This window comes from Urocampus carinirostris, chromosome 10 (genome assembly GCF_059441175.1).
Source record: "Urocampus carinirostris isolate Australia breed hairy pipefish chromosome 10, RoL_Ucar_1.0, whole genome shotgun sequence".
Classification (NCBI taxonomy): Eukaryota; Metazoa; Chordata; class Actinopteri; order Syngnathiformes; family Syngnathidae; genus Urocampus; species Urocampus carinirostris.
This window is the reverse complement of record NC_142358.1, coordinates 21,258,104-21,274,622: the sequence shown is the minus strand read 5'-3', so window position 1 is coordinate 21,274,622 and position 16,519 is coordinate 21,258,104. Positions and strand designations below refer to the sequence as shown.

General features: G+C 37.8%; 1 protein-coding gene across 4 annotated transcripts in view; it reads left to right on the top strand.

Moving 5' to 3' along the window:
• Positions 1–16,264, top strand: part of LOC148358383 (arf-GAP domain and FG repeat-containing protein 1-like) — a 28,588-nt gene extending 12,324 nt beyond the window's left edge. The window contains exons 2-12 of one of the 4 annotated variants that reach the window (XM_088345587.1): positions 2,408–2,501; positions 2,915–3,030; positions 3,367–3,532; positions 4,538–4,694; positions 6,029–6,148; positions 9,724–9,892; positions 10,140–10,204; positions 11,692–11,787; positions 14,293–14,445; positions 14,541–14,635; positions 14,746–16,264. In XM_088345587.1, the coding sequence (XP_088201713.1) occupies positions 2,408–2,501; positions 2,915–3,030; positions 3,367–3,532; positions 4,538–4,694; positions 6,029–6,148; positions 9,724–9,892; positions 10,140–10,204; positions 11,692–11,787; positions 14,293–14,445; positions 14,541–14,635; positions 14,746–14,805 (1,291 nt within the window). In that variant the 3' untranslated portion in view covers positions 14,806–16,264. Of the gene's footprint in view, positions 1–2,407; positions 2,502–2,914; positions 3,031–3,366; positions 3,533–4,537; positions 4,695–6,028; positions 6,149–9,723; positions 9,893–10,139; positions 10,205–11,688; positions 11,788–14,292; positions 14,446–14,540; positions 14,636–14,745 lie in introns of all 4 variants that reach the window. The other 3 variants (XM_088345585.1, XM_088345586.1, XM_088345588.1) reach the window with 3 other exon arrangements.
• Positions 16,265–16,519: the final 255 nt, after the last annotated feature.

Genomic DNA, 16,519 nt, shown 5'->3' with positions numbered 1-16,519 from the left:
TGATCTGTTATCTGCAGTCTTAAGATATACTGGAATTTTGAGCAGCTATAGAAACATACCTCTGCTCGATCCCAAACCCCAATGCGATGACAATGGCTTCTTATTGCTCTTACTACAATGTTTGAAACAAGTAATGTCATGTTTTTGATGAGGTCTATATTTTCCGATATGGATTATTGTTTATATGTTAACACTGGTATTAGTAGAGCATCACTACTTTCCTCATCTGATTACCTCAATATTTATGCTTACTCAGTGGGTGGAGCTAGAATCTATTACGTGAACACATTCCTTGTGAAGGTGGAGGCTTTCCCTTGAGGAACTGGGTACAATATCTCTTTCAGATTTTACTCCATGGAACGAGGAAGCATTGCATTGCACGGAAGTACATACAGTGACTCGAGAAAGTATATGTCCCCCCTTAAATGTTTCATTCTGTTGCCACATTTCTAGCTTGAAACTGTCTTTTTTGTCAATTATCAACAACAATCAAGACACATTCGTGAAGTGGAATTAAATGTGTTGGATATATTTTTTTTTTTACAAATGAAACTTGAAAAGCAAAATTTGCAATTTTTTTGGTCTTTTTACTTTGAGAAGCAAAGTCACTCTGGATGTTCTGTGAGGTCCTCTAAATGATTCAATGTTTTCATAAATGACTGATGATATAGAGACTTCTTCCATTTGTAATCATGTCGTTGTTTTAAATGTACTTTTTTGTGATAGTCTCAGGGTGCTGAAGGCCTCACAAAGACCAAGAAACAGGCTAGCTAGATTTGGACACAAAATATTTCCCAAGCTTTAAACATCCCAAGGTACACTGTGCAGGCAATTATATTGAGATGGAAGGAGTATAAGACCACAGCAAATCTACCATGAGCCATCTGATGATCCTCTAAACTTTCACTCCGAACAAGGAGCAGACTAATCAGAGATGCAGCCAAGAAACCCTTGATAACTACAGATGAAATGCACAGATCTACAGTTGAGGCGGGAGAGTCCATTCATAGGGTAACAATCCGTAATACACTTCACAAATCTGGCCTTTATGGACAAATGGCAAAAAGAAAGCAATTTCTCAAAGATCCTTAAACAGTCTAGTTCAATGTTTGGCAAAAGCCACCTGGGAGACATACAACCCAACTGAAAGAAGGTGCTCTGAGGCTAAGATAGACAAAAGGTGGTTTTCCATGTTACTGTTATAATTACCAAAATCCTTGGAACAGTTTGACACGTCTACTTCTCTGGGCAGTTTGGAATGTTATAAGATTACTATTCTCCAGGAGGGACCGGGTAGATGGTTAAAATTGATGGATGAATAAAGCCCAATACCGGACCATTCTATAAGAACCTGGTGGAGTTTGCAAAATACTTGAGACTGGGATGAAGATGTATCTTCCAACAGGACAATGTTCCAAGTTATAAAGCAAACCAACAATGTAATGTTTCACAAATATATGTATCCAAGTTTTAAAATGGACAAGTCAAAGTTAATTCTTGGATACTATTGTGAAACTGTGCAGAGCTTAAGACTGCTATCAATAAAGGATCTTCATCCAACCTCACAAAGCTCAAGCTGTCTTGCAATGTGGAAGGATTTCAGTCCTGCAATGTGCAAAACTGATATGGACATGACCCAAGTGACTTGCAGCTGTAATTGCAGAAAAAGTGACAGGACAAAGGAGGCCAAATTATATTGCATGCCCCACTGGTTATTTATTTATTTTGTTAGAAAGTATAAAATATCCAATAAACTTCAATCCACTTTACAATTATATCACACTTGTTGTTGATTTTTTGACCCCCCAAAAAAATCTTTGTTTGAAGCCTAAAATATGGTGAAAGAGTGAAAGGTTCAAAGAACAGAATCCTTTTTAGTAAGGCACTGTAAATACAAGTAAGTCTATGGTACTACAAACAGTTTGGGCACATTTTGTAAAGTAGGGCTGGGGGATTTATAAAAAAAAATGTTATTCTTAATTAAGGTTGGCTGCCCTCAAATGAAAAACTCAATTATATCAATAAAAACAGATTTTTTTTGTTCAGCAAGTTGTCTTGGGATACTTCCCTATTAGCCAATGGTGCCTATTGCCCCTTCTTCCACTGTCATAACAGGGTGCAGTTGAGCGACTAATATTTTGTAAACCTCAAGAAGCGAAACATTTGCACTTTGAATTACGTTACCAAAGTACAAAAAAATACATGCACAAATGTCAATGTTTTCAGGACTGAAACAGTTACGTAAACATTGATAGTGAACGTATTTATCTGGTACACAGTATACAAGCATTTGCATCGTAATGATTTTAACTATTCTTCTTAGTTAAACATTTTCGTTAAAGTTTAAAGCAGTACTTCCTTTTCAAGATGCTATTTTATTCAAATAGATGCCTGCTTTTCTTCACAGACGAGGACTGAATCCACCCAACCGAGTTAAGTCCATCTCTATGACAACCTTCACTCAACAGGAAATCGAATTTCTACAAAAAAAAGGCAATGAGGTACAGTTCGATCGCCAATATCAAATGCTTTTGTATAAAGTATATTTTCTCAGCTTCCCAGTCCTTGATTTGTTGTCTGTTTGTCTGTTTATAAAATATTGTAGTATTGTAAAATTGTCATATCCCAGGTATTCTTCACAAAACGTGTTCATGATATGATGCCATTTGTATTTTTATTTTCTCCACACTAATTTTGGTCCCCACTGTTGGAGTGTAGCACTGGTATGTCATGCATTCAAGGGTTAAGTACTCAGAAAAAAACTATCACAGAAAATGCACTTTTCTTTGAAAATTGCATCAAAATTGCAATACTGGTCTGAAAAATCGCAATTAAGGTTTTTCCCAAAATTGTGCAGCCCTAATCTAAAGTTAGTAACACAAATCAATTTGTTTTTCTATTATGTATCTTTCAGGTCTGTAGACAGATCTGGTTAGGTCTTCATGATGGGAAAAGCTCATCAGCTCCCGACTTCAGAGAACCACAGAAAGTCAAGGAATTTCTTCAAGAAAAATATGAAAAAAAAAGATGGTAAGACACTTTACACTTGCATATCTGGCTTGGTAGAAAAACGAAAATTCATTCATATTCATGCGTGCACTTTTGGTGAAGCTCTAATTTCGTTATTCTTGTATAATAAAAATCAAAGCATTCAATTCGATTAAATAATGTGCACTAGAAGGTTAGATTTGTGGTTGAGGATATGATAACTCATGTGTATTTTTTATGAGGATTTAAAAGTTAGAATCCTAATTAATAGTGCAGTTGATCTGATATTTTTAGTGTGAGATGATCATCTTCTACAGAGATGCAGAATGTGTGTGTATGGCTAATTCTGATTTGTATATTTCGTGCATTGCTTCCCAGGTATGTACCTCCTGATCAGGCCAAGTCTGTGATATCTGTCCACGCGTCTATTTCTGGGTCCTCTAACAGTAGCAACAGCAGCACTCCAGAAGTTAGACCTCTTAAATCCCTCCTCGGTGACTCAGCACTGACCCTCCATCTCAGCAAGAACACCCCACCTAATCAAGTAAGTTACCTAAAGAATGCCCAAATGTACATAAGCTGATTTTTCTTTCCCCCCCACCTTTTCATTTTAACATTGAAGGAGTAGGTGTTTTTTTTTTTTTCTAGCATGGAATAGCCTTCATTTAATACAACAAGAATAGACTGAGTTCCACATAAGTTTTCTTTTTTGTCCATTGTGAAAGATTAATCACACCCACAATGTGCCTACCTCAAAGGAGGATCAGTTACATAACTTCGCTAACCAGCTATACCGTTTTCAGCTGTGCTAACATTATTGCACAACGGTTGTTTAATCATCCATTAGCCTTCTAATTAGTTAACACAATGTACCATTGCAGCACTAGCGTCCTGGTTGGTAGAAATTAGTCTCTATACACCTATGTAGATATTGCATTGAAAACAGACTTTTGTTGCTAAAATAGTCATTTACCTCCTTAACAATCTATTGGGTATATTTCCAAGTATCCATCCATTATCTGCACCGCTTATCCTCAGTAGGGTCGCGGGGGTGCTGGAGCCCACCCCATCTATCTTCGGGCAGTGGGCAGGGGACACCCTGAACCGGTTGCCAGCCATTCGCAGGGCACACAGAGACAGACAACTCACTTGCTCCTTCACATCTAGGGACAATTTTGACTGGTCAATTAACCTGACATGCATGTTTTTGGAATGTGGGAGGAAACCGTAGTGCTGGAGGAAACCCACGCAAGCACGGGGAGAACATGAAAACTCCACACAGGAAGGTTCAATCTCCTGACCTCAGAACTGTGCCGCACACGCGCTAACCACTGCGCTGCCGTATTTCTGATTAGTTTCATGTTATCTTTATTGAAAGAAACGGTGCCTTTCCATGTATGTTTCTAAGCAACCCCAAACCTTTGAACCGTAGTGTATGTATGGTCATCGTTAATCAAAATAGAGTTCCCTTCTCTGTAGGATGTGTTTTATTTTGATAAAGCATACAAATGTTGTCTAATTTTACATCCACAACTCTTGTCTATTCCAGTCTCCGGTGATGAGTCGTGGGCAAGCCCATCAACAACTTGACAAGAAGTTTGACCTCCTCAGTGACCTGGGTGGCGATATTTTTGCTGCGCCACCCAAAATGAATGCCGGTGTCGGCTCAAGTTTTGCAAACTTTGCGCATTTCAACAGTCAAACAAGTAAGAGATCAATGTATTTCTTTTTTGATTTTTGGTGAAACTTCTTAAGCAGGAATGCCATTCCCGGAATCATGAATATTTCTGATGTGCTATCATTTCATTTACAAATACCCCATCATCAGTTTGCAATACTCCTTTACATTAAAGATCTCCTTCCAATGATGATGTCACTTTTACGGCAACCTGCAGCTTAGGAGATCCATGTGGCTCTTAAGCAATCCTGAGTGGCTCCCTGGCACTTTTCTAAAAATGTTTACAAATTGAAAAAAATGGAGGAGGGAAATAACATTTTATAGGCTTACTATAGTTTCTGTAAAAGGACAAACATAACAGAAATGTTTTCCAATGTTGTGAAAATGTGTAGAATAAATATTACATTTCAACTCCGGGTGTTACTACTTAACTATGAGATGAGAAGGAAATCGGCTGCTTCGCTTGTATCCTCTCTTCTGTCTATTCTGTTTGAGCCGAGGAGAGCACAAGCTCTGCCCTTTTTAAAACAACAGTGTCCCAATTTAATGCTGCACTCCTAATTTCAACACAAGTCATATTAAAAGGGGTGAGAGGACAATACAAGTTATAAGCACCTTGTTTTTTGTAAATTATTTCTTATTTTTGTCAGAACATATTTTGAATGACACTTGAGGATATTATTTACGTTTTGTTGCCTATGAATGGCTTCTTTTACTTTCAAAAGACAATATTCTGCTACGGTGTTCTACACATGCACTGACTTGCTTGACATTTGCACTGAAATCAAACTTAAACTGCATGCTTTTATGTACTCAACCGTATCAAAAGGCTACCGTTTATTTTTATAAATGCATGCTACGTTTTATCGCACCATTTTTGTTGCCCAGTTAAGGGGCACGTTACCCACGTTTGATTTTGTTTTTTTTTTTTCGAATCCTCAAAATGGTGTGTATTTTTTATTAACTTTATCGAAGAAAGGAAACATACTGTAAATTATTAATATCATCATGACGTTAAACCTGTGTAGGTCTCTCGCAATGGAGTAGTCACGAGGTGCAACATTCTCTACAGGATGTGCTGCATTAAACTTAGTCATTTTGATAGTAGGCTAATATAGACGCACACAGCATGTGTTGCATTCATTATCAGGCTTCTACAGTATAAAGCTTTTAAGTTTTTGGTCCAATATGGCTCTTATAACATTCTGTGTTGCCGACCCCTGCAAAGTTCACACGTGTGTATTTGTTTTCTCGCAGTTTCATTCATCCCTTCTTTCTATGCCACTGTGCTATATGTCACACTCCTCTCATTGTTTTTGTTGGTCTGTCTGCATGAACATCATCATTACCCACCTCCTCCAGCAGCACAGAATGCCAACACAAATGCAAACTTTGCTAATTTCGATGCATTCGCGAGCACACCTGGGTATGTGTCTGGTTTGCCTTCAGCTCCCCGAGCTCAATTTCCACCCTCCAACACAGGTAAAGTTGCCTTTTATTGGACTGTGGATGCACTTTTGTCGTTTTATTTTGTATAATTCCATTCATCACATGACTGATCATCGATTGCCTTTTTTTAGTAGACATAACATAGCTCTCATGTTGCATGTCTTTATTATGAGTGTGTTAACATGTAGTGCCCTTGCTAGTGTAGGTTTTCATATGGCATTTTTTTTCAATATTAGCTTTGAAAACATGCATTTGAGATTTACTGTAGATTACTTTTTCATAGGTGTGACTGAGTACTGAACATTCCATATCCGCATACTTGTAGATTTTAATATCTTTCCCTTGCCCCCTACTATTAAATTAATATATATTACTTTAAGGCGATTTTCTTTTTTCTCCCATGAAAATCAAATGTTTTTATTGCAACTTTTGAAACATTTTAGACATATTACAGTGTCTGAAACTCATGACAAAAAGTTACTAGACACCAGGCCAGACAACCAACTCTGCCCAGCCATAAAGTTGCCTGCCCCGTTTTTCACAACTTGAAACACAATAAGACGACTCATCGCAAAAAAAAACCATTGTTGCAAAGTATTGAAAATTGATGATCAGAATATCTAACAGAACACTTTAAAATTAAGTTTATTATAAATCTATTTATAACATTCATTCCATGCATATGACATCGCTGTTTTCCATCTGCCATCAGTATGTACCTGTATTTACTCATCTTCATTCATGCAATGTTTGCGTTGCGTCGTCTGCTACAAGCCACGTGAACTCCTCTTTCCACGATGCTTTTAATGTACATTGACGTTTTGTAGCGTCATAAGTTTCGTTAGCTTCTTTTTAATCTTTCTTCTGTGGCTGAGGTTTTGGATTGATTCCTAACCACTTCTCAACTTTTCTTGTGTTCTCTGTGTGTCTACTTTGGAAACTGATATGCAAATGCACGACCTTATAACGCGCGGGAAAGTCCGGAAGCACGAAGTTATTTGATGCAGGCTTCTGATTGGCTCCAGAGTATGCAAATTGCCAAAAAAAAACGAAATTTCCAAACCGAACGAAGATTTCGAAATTGGAATAAAGCAAGCGTTTGATTTGGGAGGGGGCAAAAAAAAAAAAAAGTTTTGGTTTTTTTTTGTTTGTTTTTTGTCAGCCACCCGGGCGGAGACGTTTTGCAAGTTGTACGCCCGGCGTAAAAGATGCACGTCCCGGGCGTCCGCGCTGACGTTATTTCAGACACTGCATATTAGCACATTTTATATGGTACAGTTTATGGATCGCTTACAATCCGTTTGCTCTTAATGTGTTTGCTTTTTGATTGTGCTAACACTCTTCACGTTGAGCTCTTATTGCATGTTTTATGTGCTTCTCATTCATTGGATTGCATATTTTACATTGAAAGCATCCAATAAAAAACTTAAAAAGAACAATAAAAACATAAAAATGGAAAGAGTTTATTATTCTTTTTGATGGCAACGATATCGACTATTGGTATGATTGGTCACTCATTTTTACGAAGTTGACTTTTTTTAAACTGGCCTTTTGGCTGTTTAATTGTCTTTACATTGTATTCTGCAGACTACTCAAAGGTTTACATGGTGGGCTTGTAACCTGCCCACGGGCATAAATGTGGAAAACACTGCTTTTTTAAACAAATGAATGTGCAGTATTGTTAGTATGAGAAATGTGTTATTATTTTAATGAGTTTAAGAACTTTTTTATTGTGACTAGATATGAATTAAGATAAGTTCAAATTTTGTGACCAGCTTGTGAAGAACACTTGATCGTTTGATTTTAATGAATTGTGAAATCAGCAGAAATGTAAAAGTGTACGTTATATTCTTAGCTTCAGAAGATACAATATAGGATATACTGTACAGTCAAGCTTGACTCTTCCCCAATTTTGTTTTTGTTTGTAGTCCCCTTACTTTTGTGTTTTTTGTTTTTTCAACTCGCACGGACAGGCCACGTCCCCTGATCTTTACAATGTCTTTCATGCAGGTATTGGTTTAGGGGGGGACTAGCAAATTTTCCCAACTTCCCTAAATCATAAAGTGTATACTAAAGGTCAACAGATTGTCGGGCGGGCTGATTATTGGCACAAATATTGTTAATTTGACGAATATCTGTATCAGCATTTTAATCTATTCGATGGGCTAATTATTAAGTGTCACATGCAGCAGAGGCTCTGCCTTGGTCCTACTTCTCCCCCTCCTTCCCTCCTCGCTACTACCCTGCACCTTCTGATTGGATAAGTGACTGGGAGAAGAGCTACTGAAGCAGGAACAATAACAGTGTAATAACTTGCTTGAGAGAGGCACATTCAGGTGGAGACTGGTATATTAGCTCTCATAACATTAGTTCGTCAATCAAGCGTGTGTTAGTAATTGAGAAAGTATAAAACGCACGCTAAAGTGGATGATTAGCTTTTACCATAACATTAGTTGGTCAATCTGGTTCTAAAACAGTAGTGTCCACACTTTTCAATTTGCCAGCTCCGTAGGGAGCTATTTGTGTTTGCATGTTCCTTCTCTACGAGTTGCTGCTAAGCCTCATTTTATTTCCTGGACTCTTAGTTTTCGGTTTTAAAGGTAAATAGTCTGCATTTATAAGTTGTGTTGAAATTCTAATGTATTTGCTGTAAAGGGTTTCAGATAGCTGTAAAGTGAATTTATAACTAATATTATGTGTTTATTATTGCATTCTTAAGCATTTCTTACACCATTTTTTTAAACTTTTATAGCAAATAAATACAGGCTCCAAATATTGATTATCAGCCGCCTCTTAATGATAACAATTATTATTTTTATCGGCCCTGAAAAATCCACCTCGTTCAATCACTAGTGTATAGGTTTGATTCTTCGCTTTGTGCTCCCAGAGTAACTCCACAGAAACGGGCAAGGATAATAATAATAATAATAATAATAATTTCCTTGTATTGTCATTCTGTGTAACAATGCACACAGAACGAAATGTCGATTGCACCTGACCCGTTGTAGCGAGCCGATGCAGCCGCAGCCAACAGAGGGCGCCGCCGACCACTTTTTAAGTCTTAGAATGACTCGTCCAGGGCGCGAACCACCGACCTCCCAGTCTCAAACAGAATAACACACAGAATACTAGTTTCCCTTCTGATGAATATGCATCCCTCGCGTCCCTGTGTAAGCATATCAAAGCAAGGAAAACTGTTTTATCGAGCTAAGTTTTAATTAGCACTTGTTTGTATGGAAATACTGATTACTTTGCAACTCAAATATGGCGGTGAGCTGAGACTGGTCCATGTTTGTCAGCTGTGTTTAGTTAGGGGATTTGGTGCTTCATTCTGTTTTTCCTTGCGTGTGTAAATCTTTTAACAGCTCTCTTTCTCCAGATACTTATGAGAGATGATTACTGGTTTTAATCGGGGACTTGACTTGAAAAGTGCTTTATAATGCATTTATTTCACTTGCCCAAGTTGACGGTTAACGGCTGTGGGGGGAGTTATTTTTGTGGTACTAAATATAGATAGTATTTTCCGACTTTTCACTTTTAAGTTTCAATACAAAATGTTAAGCATTGATTGCACCCACTGACAACTGCTGTTTGTTTTCTCCCACTAGGGGGAGCGCTTCCTGTTGGAAATGCTATTTCTGCAGTGTCTCATAATCTGCCAGCACCAGGAACAGGAGGGGACCGCTATGCTGCTTTAGTTGAACTCGATACAGTTTTTGGGCCTTCAGCGCCCTCATCTGGTGGTTTCAATAACAACATCAGTTCCAACACACACGGGTGAGACACAATGCCCTTTCTACTGTAGAATGTCCATTTTATACAATGAAAGATTTGTGTAATAAGTTTTATATAGTTACTCAAATATTACTCGTATTTCTCAAAAATGATGTGCAAATCAATTTTCACAATTCTGTTTTTAAGAATCTCTTGAAGGTGGCACCCACATAAATCTTGTCTTTTAGTTGAAGTTATCTTTAAGAATGAGTCTTATTTGTTATGTATTCTTGGTCTGAATTTCTTTTAGCCCAGCGACTGGGGGATCGACAACACAAGCACAAGTATTACCTGGTATGGCTCAAACCTTTGCAGGTAGGTAAACGGTCATTTTGAGTTTGTAATAATAAAGTACTGTAATTCCCTTGTTTTTTCACGAGGTTGCGTTCCCCAAAAGTCCAACGATAGTCAAACCTGCAAAGTAGAAACATTTATTTATTTATTTAATAGATATCGGTAACATATTTTATCCACTACTACTATACTATAGATCTACAAATAAAAACACAAAACACATTGCAGTTGTATGTATGGTCTCTATTGTTATACATCAGAATAACGAAATTTTAGGTCTTCTCCTTTCAATGTAAGAAAGTAATGTAGATAGCGACTGGATAGTGGCACTGTTGCATCAGAATGTTTATCATATATAAAGTTTTGACCCCTTAAAAAAATGTCGGCAAAATTTTGAAACGTGGGTTTACATTTTTTACACATTTTTTTGTGGATAAAAAAACGCTACACATTTTTGAAATGTATTGCTCTTTCCTTTTGGTTTTGTGTGATAAATCCAAATATAATATGATCTGTCAATAAGGTAGTAGGAAAAGAGTACATATGTGCAGGTGGGTAGCATATATTTGAATGTTTTTTTTTATTATTGTAAAATTAATTCACTAACTCTTGGATTTATTTTTACTGTTTTATATTATTGAATATTCTCTTGTTTGTGCATTATTTTTCTATCCATCCTTAATGTCAATATTTGAATAAAGAGGAGTAAATTAAAAACTGCCTTTAAGAAATATGATTAATCGAAAACGTATCTCACCAGCTCGTCTATTAAAATAATCATTAGTTGCAGTCCTCTAAAATTCTATTAAAAATGTGTTGACCTTGTTGTAAATCTTTAAACCAGGAGTCTGCAACCTTTATATATTGTGTTTCTTTCTAATTAGCACAAACGGCTGCCAGTTGAATTGCATTTCTGGAAAAAAAAGTATGTTATTACTATGCCGTTACTATGTTTTTAACGAGTTAATTATTCAAAGTAGGGTTGAATCAACTCAGTCAACCACTAAAATAATAATGGACCGCATGATAATAAATTTAGGAAAAAATTGCAATGTGCCGAACACTGGCGAGCTATTTTCAGAACTGGTTTGCGGCACCTCAGCTGTACCTGCTCTAAACAAAATTTCAGCCTTAGCCCACGCCCTTAAGGGCACATGTTGATTATGTGTTATATTACTGCATTGTACAGCTGTTTTTTGTGCAAATATTTTGTTTTATTTTGGTGAGAGAGTTTTTTTTTTGTTTTTTTTTAATAAAAAGCCACAAACATGAACTCTGATGTCTTAACATAAAAGATGCATGGACTGTTACGACACAAGAGGTCTTCCTTACCTTCTGTTTATACTTAGGTGGGACTTCTTCATTTCGCACCAAGGAATGAGCAATTTTAACATTGTTAAAAAATGCAAATGAAGATATTTTTGGGTGGGGGGGGTGGATTCTGTTGTCAATGTTTTGGCTATGTTGTTTTCATGACTTGAAATCTTCTCATTATCTGTCTTTAGCAGCACAACCAAATAATCCCTTTGCATCCACTGGTGTCGCAACTGCACCGACGAACCCTTTTCAGAGTAACAGCAGAGCTGACGCCGCGGCGGCAGCAGGTGAGTCGCCTGTGAAAAAGTTGCCATGTAGCCGGTGTTTTTATACTATTTGGTGTGCAAATATACAATCACAGTAATCCCTCTTTTTTCCGGGATTGCATTCCAAAAAGTTCCCTCAATTGGCAAACCCCACAATGTAGAACTACTTATAAACGAGAATATTGGCCTGGCGTCGGCGGGTTTGCATTGTCAGGCATTCCACTTGAGCAAAGTTGTTGGGGCCGTGGTTTGTTGAAAAAGTTCCAGGGAGCCACTAGGGAGTGCCATAGAGCAGTATGACCGCATGCTGTTCCTAGGCTACTTGTACACGAAAGTCAATCAAGTCATGTTTATTTGTATAGTTTTTCACTTAAGGGGCTGCACAGACCACAGATTATTGAAAACTACAGACTATTATTACACCATCCCCTGATCTAAAGCCTACATGAGGGCAAGGAAAAACTCCCAAAACATTAACATGGGGAAAATAAAGAAACCTTGAGAATATCACAAAAATTAGCAACTGTGTTGAAACTGAGAACATTGTGTCAGTGTGAATGGTGATTCCCGGCAATTGAAATTGATCCAATTGGTTTACAACTGAGTTTTGAGGCATACGTTATAATTGGCTAACACAACCGAGGTGCTCGGCTAGCGTAACTGGCTATAATGAACATTTGGGTTTGGCTTTGGAGGTTACCTTCTAAACGTTATACGAACTCCGTTTTCAAACAAATATTGTACATGAAAGCAGATGTTTATCGATTTTGTTGGTGTTTATTGGGAGTGCCTTGACATGAAGCTTCGCTTGAGACACTCTCAGAGGTATAAAGTACTACTCTGTAAATTTTTGCAGAAATCGGTTTAGCCTACACGCTACATAAAAACACACATCCTTGCAATTTGGGATTTTTAATTAAATAGTCTATATTATACATTGAAACAAAAGAACAAACCCTATTTATAGACTCAAGCATTTGTTTAACTGACATAATTACTAGACGTTACCAACTTTTTATTTTTTATTTTTACAAATAACTTCTGTACTGCCAAATTAGATTTTTAATCCGTGAGTAATTGGATTTAACGGGAGCAAAGTTTTTATACAGTGTTCTCGCTTTTGCACCGATGATGTTTGTATCTAACGTAATGATTTTTTGTTTGTATTTTCCCTGCATTCATGAATCCACAATGCTAATTCAGACTCTGTCCTCACCAATTTGTTTAGGCTCAGAACGTGTAGTGTTCCTGCCCACAATCATGCAGAAATGTTGCAAAATATTCCACGTTAAATTCAATCTCAAAGTTTACCTATTTGGCATATATACTCTACAGCTGTGACGTCACCGGACGAAGACGAGACTTGACAATGGCGCGTCTCGTTAAAATAACATGACAAACGTCCAAAACAGACGGGATACAGCTCATTTCTCCTTGGAGTTATTGTAACTTTGCTTACCGTGTAACTAGGGGACTTGTGACTGTTTTGTTCTAGTTGCGTGCTTCGATCTCCAAAAGCTGCGTGGTGTTTAACTGCTGCTGTTACAGCGTGCAATACTTTTTTTTCCCTTTGATACTGTTTTAAGGTAGGCGATTGTGGCCTTTCCTTTGGGTTTTCGGCGCCTGTCTTGCAATTGGTACAATTTAGCTTAGATAGCTCCCCGTTAGCATTGGGGCTGCCAAAGGCTTCCAGTCTTTTTGGTTTAGCTTAGGCCCGTTAGCATTTGGCTAGCTGACAAGCCTGCTGTGTCCATTGCTTTTTTTCCCCGGCTTCGTTTGTTTGTAGCTGCATCCGTTTTTTGTTGTTGCTTACCTGTTAGCATGGTTGCTTACTGTATGTCTTTGTCAGAAAAATGTAAGGCTGGCTGACATCCAGTTCTGGTTAGCAGTCTTTAGCAGCTGTCTAGCCTGGTGTGGTCATTTGGTTTATGAAATGAAATGAAATGATCTGCTTTTTATACAGCGCTTCTCAAGTCAATGACTTCCCAAAGCGCTTTACAATGTGCTCCACATTTCCCAATAGATCAGTCCCGATTAAGTCCTCTTTAGGAGCCGGCTACCCTGCTCTGTCCCGGCTGGGTAAGCCCCTAATGGCTCTGTGTGTCATTTTTGCGAGTTCACCTTGTTTTGGTTGCTTGCCATTTGTTGTACCATTGCTACACCCACCTGTGACACAGCTCCTTGGAAGTCTCCACAGAAACTTGCAAAACTTGGACCAAAACACTATTCGACTAATAAACGCGTAAACCAATATGGTAACTGGCTTGCGACGGTGCCAGTGTTACTCGATGACATCACAGCTCAGAAAGTCAAAAACAAGACAGGCTGTCTTAAATATATTTTCTCTAAAAAATAACTGGAATGTACCTATATATCTATATATAACAAATGCACGATGAGAATCTGCATATTAGCGAAGCCGTGATAAGTAAACGCCGATACAGCAAGGGTATTGTAACTGTATTGTAAATATTGCTGTGTTAGGGTTACTTGCCCTTGATGTTTTTTACCTGTTGTCTTTTCAAGCTTCATTTGGCACTGCCTCAATGAGCATGCCTGCTGGATTTGGCAACTCTGCAGCCTACAACTTGCCCACCAGCTTTAGTGGAACCTTTCAGCAGCCTTTCCCGGGCCAAGTGCCTTACACGCAACCTTCAGTGTATCCCCAGCAACTCAATGGTTTGTGTGGATATAAGTCACTATAGAGCCACTAAAGATGAATACATTCCGGGTTGAAAAAAAACTGGATGTAATTGCATGAATTTATTTTACAGGTGGGGGATTTTCAGTCTTTGGCCAAGGCAAGCCTGTGGCAACTCCTTTTGGGCAGGCAATGACTGGAACAATGGTCTCCAATAACCCTTTTCTGGTGAGTGAGACAAATCTGTTTTACTTTGTGTTATGTAAATGTAGGTATTCACTTTTGGAAGCTAACTAGTGTTGTCTTACTTTATTGATTTGTCCTTGCATCTTTTGTAGGGGGCGGCTCCAACAGCGCAATATCCAACAGGAGGCTCTTCGAACAATCCCTTCTTATAGCACTGCATTGACTCGAATTCAGGGTCGACGGATGGCGCCTGTTTCACTGTTTTGTTTTGCATTTAGCTTTAAAAAGCAATGTTTGTATACTTTTGTATTGCAGGCTGACACAAATTGAACGTTCTGAGGTGTGTATAACGGTCACGACACTGTGTATGGTAAGAAAATAATGTGACTGTGAGTTTGATTGTCAACTCCTCATTGAACTTGGGGATGGATCACAAAACAAGCTTAAACGCTTTGGTTTGCAAGCTGAAATCTGTCTCGATGCTAAAATTCGGTGAATATTATCTGTTCAGTGTGAGAGGCTGTTTGGGAAGTAAATTATACTACCTTTTACACATAACACTGTACTCTCACATGCACAACTATAATCTCATTCAGACACCGTCATACCGTTGCACAAACACTACTATGCTCTCTCATTCTTACTACTATACTCTAATACATACTCTCTCACACATTCTATACTCGCATACACATACTACTATACTCTCACAAATACCACTTTATGCTAATACACTTAATACTACACTTTCATCCACACACAACTGTAGTCTCTTAAATATTATACTCTCCTCTCATACACAAACTAATATTTTGTCACACACATACTACTATACTCACATATACTACTTGGCTCTCTCACACATATTACTATATTGGGAGCAACTCTGGTTTGATGTTGAACTGTACAACATATACACACAGATCAGTGTGCATTCCCTTGATTACTAAAAGTACCCAAAGTAAAACCACATTGAGAGGTAAGGTGATCATAACACTAAGTGTGAAAAATACTTATAGTAATAAAAATATTAATGCTGTGTGTGAGAGTATACTCGTGTGTGTACGCGAGACTATATAGTAGTGTGTGTGAAAGCATAGTAGTGTGTGTATAACAGTTTAGTAGTATAATTTAGAGAGTATAGTACTGTAGTGTGTGTGTATGCGAGTATAATAGTAAGTGTAAGAGAGTATAGTGTATACTAAAGAGTATCATAGTGTTTGTAAGAGTGTAGTTGTGCATGTGCAAATAGGATTTACTTCTCAAACAGCCTCTCATACTTCAGCAAATCAGTATTTGAACACAAGCCTTGTTTCTTAGAAAAGCCAACGGGTGCTGCCATGGACAATGTTTTTGTGCAGAGTACTTTGAGGTCAATCAAAAAAAATTAAATATTGCATGTTCTCTTCACAATACATGACAAAAGAATGCTGCAATACTCCGCCCGGCCACACCCGAACGTAACGGGCCCGCTTTAAGCCGTTATCCGCGTCAATGCCGCAATGGCATATAAACTGACAACCACTTGCGTTAGACAGTTTTAAGTTAATTTGTACATATATAGCATATATATTGAAATATGTTTTAAGAATTGACCAATTTGTTGATTTATATTAAATGGAAATACGTGCTGTTTATATGAAAATATAGATTAAAAATATTTGTAATGATGTTGCAGTGAGTCATTTTCTTTGTAATGTGCATGACTACACCCAGGCTAATTTTCATTTCACGCATAACCAGTCAGGCCAGGCTGAAATTGTACCTATACGGTAACTGTGTTTCTCCATACCGTCACATGATTATTAAATCCTGCTTCTAGAGACATACCTGTAACCACTAACTTTTTTTTTTTTAACTACATACTACTTTTAGAAAACCAAACAAAGGCATAATCCAATTATCTGAAGATCGAGAAAGCTTTGT